The sequence below is a fragment of the Lipotes vexillifer genome, unplaced genomic scaffold (genome assembly GCF_000442215.2).
Source record: "Lipotes vexillifer unplaced genomic scaffold, Lipotes_vexillifer_v1.1 scaffold862, whole genome shotgun sequence".
In the NCBI taxonomy this organism is placed as follows: domain Eukaryota; kingdom Metazoa; phylum Chordata; class Mammalia; order Artiodactyla; family Lipotidae; genus Lipotes; species Lipotes vexillifer.
Genome location: NW_006786873.1, coordinates 626,317 through 631,682, shown reverse-complemented (window position 1 = coordinate 631,682; position 5,366 = coordinate 626,317). Strand labels below are relative to the sequence as shown.

Genomic DNA, 5,366 nt, shown 5'->3' with positions numbered 1-5,366 from the left:
CCTTGTTGTTTATCCATCCTATATATAATAGTTTGCATCTGCTAACCCCAAACTCCCAATCCATCCCTCTCCCACCACCCCACCACACCCCGCCCCACCCCCCAACCACAAGTCTGTTCCCTATGTCTGTCAGTAGGTTTCGTAGATAAATTCATTTGTGTCCTATAAGTGATATCATATGGTATTTGTCTTTTTCTTTATTTTTGGCTGTGTTGGGTCTTCGTTGCTGCGCGTGGGCTTTCTCTAGCTGCGGTGAGCAGGGGCTACTCTCATTGTGGTGCTCGGGCTTCTCGTTGCGGTGGCTTCTCTTGTTGTGGAGCACAGGATCTAGGTGCATGGCCTTCAGTAGTTGTGGCTCACAGGCTCTAGAGCACAGGCTCAATAGTTGTGGCACACAGGCTTAGTTGCTCCAAGGCATGTGGGATCATCCCTGACCGGGGCTCGAACCCATGTCCCCTGCACTGGCAGGCAGATTCTTGACCACTGCGCCACCAGGGAAGACCTCTTTTTTTGTTTGTTTGTTTTGTTTATTTTGGCTGCGCTGGGTCTTCATTGTAGCATGTGGGATCTTTAGTTGCAGCATGAGGACTCTTAGTTGCAGCATGCAGACTCTTAGTTGAAGCATGCAAACTCTTAGTTGTGGCATGCATGTGGAATCTAGTTTCCCGACCAGGGATCAAACCCAGGCCCCCTGCACCAGGAGTGCAGAGTTTTAACCACTGCACCACCAGGGAAGTCCCTGTCTTTCTCTTTCTGACTTACTTCCCTTAATATGACAACCTCTAGATCCATCCATGGGTAACCACTCTTTTAATCTCTAACCTCATAGATTACTTTTGTGTGTTTTTGCACTTTATGTAAATGAATCATACAGTACGTGCCCTTTGTTTCTGGCTTCTTTACTCTCATCATGTTTGTGGGATTCAACCTTGTTGCATGTCATTGTGGTTTGTTCATTCTAATTGCTATCGAGTGTTCCGTTATGTGAATATACCACAGTTTATTTAGCCAATATACAGTTGTACATTAGATATAGTCTTTGGTATGCATGAAATAGTTCATAAAAAACAATTTTTAAAAAATAGCCTTCAGAGATAAATAACACACTGGGACTTCCCTGGTGGCACAGTGGTTAAGAATCTGCCTGCCAATGCAGGGGACACAGGTTCGATCCCTCGTCTGGGAAGATCCCACATGCCGCGGAGCAACTAAGCCCATGCGCCACAACTGCTGAAGCCCGCGCACCTAGATCCCGTGCTCCGCAAGAAGAGAAGCCACCGCAATGAGAAGCCTGCGCACCGCAACGAAGACCCCCCCCCCCCCGCCGCAACTAGAGAAAGCCCGCGCGCAGCAACGAAGACCCAGTGCAGCCAAAACTAAAAATTAATTAATTAATTAATTTAAAAAATAAAGAAATGCTTTACCAGGAGCATTTTTTAAAAAAATAAATAAATAACACATTCAAAACTATTAGAGCAATATGCAGAGCTGCCTTAAGAGAGTCCTTCCTGAGGCAGAGGGATGAATCAGCGAATTCTCCAGGCCCCTGCTATCCTTCTCCTGGAGTAATAACTTAATGTACTCATCAGGGGCTCAGAAGCCGTCTGTGATGTGCCAGGCAGCCACAGAGGAAGTCATTCTAAGTCATTTAGGGGGCACTGACTGGATGTGCAGTCTTGCGCTGGGTTCCCTGGAAACCAGTATGAAGACTCAGCTTCTTCCCTCATGGCTGGTGTCTCTTGGGCTGGAGGAGAGAACACGGAATGTACTTCCAGACTGATGGGAGGTGGACAGCCGTGACCCCTTCTGCACAGGCCTCTTAGCGCATAGAGTCTTTGTTCTGAGTCCTTCAGCTGATGTGGAGTCTGAAGGGTGAAGAGGTCGTCTTTGGAGTAGCCTGAACTTGGTCTTCTCCCTCTTGGCGCAGAAAGGTGGTTGTCACTTTTTCCCCCATTAGACATGCAGCTGGGCTTTATCTCCCCAGCATTCCCATCCCCTTCAACGGCCCATGTCACTCCAGACTAGGGAGTATGGGCCTTTATCTGGGCTCTGTTTCCTCCCTGGGGATAGCAGGTCCCAGGCAAGAGAACTTGGTAAGCTCTCCCCATGGCTGTCTTATTCCTCCTCCTTCTGTGCCTACATGGGCTCCCCCAGGCCGCTGCAGGTAAGGAGCAGGAGTTGAGGGGTCCTTAACCTATTCACAGGGTTAGGAGGGACTGCTGCTGTTTCTCCTTAGCGGCCTGGGGAAGGCATCTGTCTCAAGAAGATAGATTTACCCCAGTTGACCTCCCCCTGCCTCTACTACTGGGAAAGATCCAGAGTCAGCGAGGGTCCAGGTCAGGTACAGTTTCCCTTAGAAAATAAGAACGGACAAGTAAATGCTCTTCCAGAGAGGAGAAACTAAAGGGAGGGGTGTGGGCATTTGTCAACTCTTCCAGCCTTTCCCTCTTGCCCTCAGATTCCCTCACTTGCCAGGAGAGGTGGGGAAAGCCCCACCCTCTTCTCTGCACCTTACTTTTTTGTTGTTGTCGCTTGAGAAATGTGCTCACAGTCAGGTCCAGTGCTGGGGGACCCCAGAAGGGGAAGAAGCCAGGGGTAGGAGGTTGACGGGTGGGGTTGTTGACCTGATGGAGGTCTCTGGTCTCACACAGCCCCCTCCCCACAGACAACATCCAGGCCATCTATGTGGCATTGGGGGAGGCAATGGAGCTGCCATGTCCTTCACCACCCACCCTGCATGGAGACGAATTCCTGTCCTGGTTCCGCAGTCCTGCAACAGGCTCCTCCACTGCTTTAGTGGCCCACGTCCAAGTAGCCAGGCCAGCCCCAGACCCTGGGAAGACCGGAAGGGAATCCAGGCTCAAACTCCTGGGAAACAACTCTTTGTGGCTGGAAGGGTCCAAGGAGGGAGACGCTGGGCGGTACTGGTGCGCCGTGCTGGGTCAGCGCCACAAGTACCAGAACTGGAGGGTCTATGATGTCTCCGTGCTCAGAGGTGAGTGGGGGGCATGCAGACCAGGGGCCACTGGGAAGCAGTGAAGCCCATACAAAGAACTGAGGAGTCCCTCTCTCCCTCCAGGATCCCAGTTCTCTGCGAGGGATGCAGATGGATCCCCCTGCTCTATCCTCCTGTGCTCTGTGGTCCCCGCCAGACGCCTGGACTCTGTGACCTGGCTGGAGGGGGAGGGTCCTGTGAGGGGGCGTGTGCAGTCCTTCTGGGGTGATGGGGCTGCCCTGCTCTTGGTGTGTCCTGGGGAGGGGCTTCCTGAGCCCAGGGGACGTAGACCAAGAAACATCCGCTGCCTCATGCCTCAGAACAAAGGTGTCAGCTTTAGCTTGGCAGGTAAACTGATGGACACTAAGGAAGGGATGTTGCCTCCGACACATCCCGCACTGCTAGCTAGGGGAGGGGGCGAATCTGTTATTGGCTGTTTTTATCCTCTGCTGCCTGGAGGAGGAGGGCTTTCTTCTCACTGACTGAATCTGTAACAGAGAAGAGGGCTGGTTAAGCCAGTTTTCTGATGGAATAGACCATCAGTCAAGAGGGAGAAGAGGAACTGTGGTGGAATATACCTTTGTTTAAAAATAGGATAATCTATGATCTTTGTGGAATATCCCTTAGCAGTGAGGAAGAAGGTAAGAATTATTGCTGGGGCTGTTGTCTTTTGAAGAAAGGATATATGCACTGATGTTATAATGGCCCATTGATGGTGGAGGCAGAAGGAGAAAAAATATATAATTGTTTTACAATAAAAAGTCCATTATACAGAGAAGGAGTGCTATTGGATGTAGAACAACCCATTTACAAGGCAGGAGGGAGGAGCAAATGGCCATGATTTTGGAAAAGCGGAGGCCAACTAACAGGCAGTGGCTGTGTTTTATTTCCCTCCACATCCTCACACCTAATCTGGGGTCTGGCATGTGGTGGGCACTCAGCGAATACCTGTGGAGTGGATGATTGGAAGAATGAATAAACAGAAGGCATTTTCTTTTTTTCTTAAAAGGGTGGATTACTGTGAAGGGCTTGAGGAAAAAATCACAGTTATGGCTGGTGGTCCACCCTGAAGTTAGCCATCCATGTGTAGCCAGGGCGGGCATCACCACTCTCTATCAATGTTGGTTTATGGGATCAGGGTGAGAGGCCTGGAAACAGGCAAAATGGGGCGGTGGATATTGGGGGCAAGGAAGCCTTCTTTTGGAAGAGGCCACCAGACTATGGGGGAAAGCCTTTCTCTGGGGCACAAGGGACAGACCCCCCTCCCTGCCTCCCTCCTCATCCCTCTTGTCTTGCCCTTACTGCAGCCTCCATGGATGCCTCCCCTGCCCTCTGTGCCCCTTCCACAGAGTGGGATGCACCCTGGATCCTGATGCTGCTGCTGACAGTGGGCCAGGGGTTCACCATCATGGTCCTCAGTGTCATGCTCTGGAGGCGGAGGGTCCAGGGGACTAAGCACAGAAGTGAGTCCCTCCTTCCCAGAGGGGTGGGCTCATATCTTGCCTCTATACCCTGTCTTCTCTAGGGGAAGAGGGGGGTAAGGAATATAGCTCTGAGTTATCTGTGACTTCTCTGCCACACCTCATATGGCTCTTTCTCCCCAGATGCCTCATTTCCTCAGTTCAAACCTGAGATCCAGGTCTATGAGAACATCCATTTGGCCCGTCTCAGGTGAGGAACAACTAGGGGTCAGAGGCTTAAATCCCGGAGGAGACTGAGGTTGGGCTGGGGATGGGATGCTGGTTCCTGAGGACGTGGAGAATAGAAGTATCCTTAATGTCTTTCTGCTTTGCAAAACCCACAGCCCACCTGCCCCTAAGACCAGGTGATCTCGACAATATCTGCTGGGAAGTGTGACCGGCTGTCTCCCTGGCCATCTGGCACCTGAGAGAGTCCCGAAAACCTTGGCAAGGGGGGAGGGGCTGGGGGTGCTACTTCGCAGTCCAGCTGGTCTCCTGCAGCCAAGCTTTCTGTGCGTGCGCGTGTGTCCGTGCGTGCATGCGTGTGCGTGCGTGCGTGCGCGTGCTTGTATGTGTGTGTGCGTGCACGCGCGTGTGTGTGTGTGTGCATGTGAAGGCGCTGGGAGCTGAAAGAAAGGAGAAGCATTATTCTGTGATGTCACCTATGAAAAGTGTGGTTTCCTGTCTCACAGAAGCCAGTGGAGGGGTGGCCCTGAGCCTGCAGTACCATAGGGTTGAGGGGAGCTTGGGGTAGCTGGAAGGGGTTGAGGAGGGGTGGGGATGAAGAAAAGAGACAGAGGAATCCAGAGACTTGAGCAGTGGTGGAGAATCAGTTATGGGGGAACCAAAGGACAAATGGGGAAAACTGAAGAAGAGAGAAGGGAAGAGGCCCAAGTCAGGGTAAAGGGAAA

The 5,366-nt window shown here is 51.6% G+C and overlaps 1 protein-coding gene across 1 annotated transcript; it reads left to right on the top strand.

The window, feature by feature from the left end:
• The first annotated feature begins 2,106 nt into the window (after nucleotides 1–2,106).
• On the top strand, nucleotides 2,107–4,824 carry LY6G6F (lymphocyte antigen 6 family member G6F). The gene is made up of 6 exons (XM_007459557.1): nucleotides 2,107–2,164; nucleotides 2,666–2,995; nucleotides 3,080–3,343; nucleotides 4,303–4,458; nucleotides 4,600–4,666; nucleotides 4,800–4,824. Exons 1-6 carry the CDS (start codon nucleotides 2,107–2,109, stop codon nucleotides 4,822–4,824), a joined length of 900 nt encoding a protein of 299 aa, XP_007459619.1.
• Nucleotides 4,825–5,366: the final 542 nt, after the last annotated feature.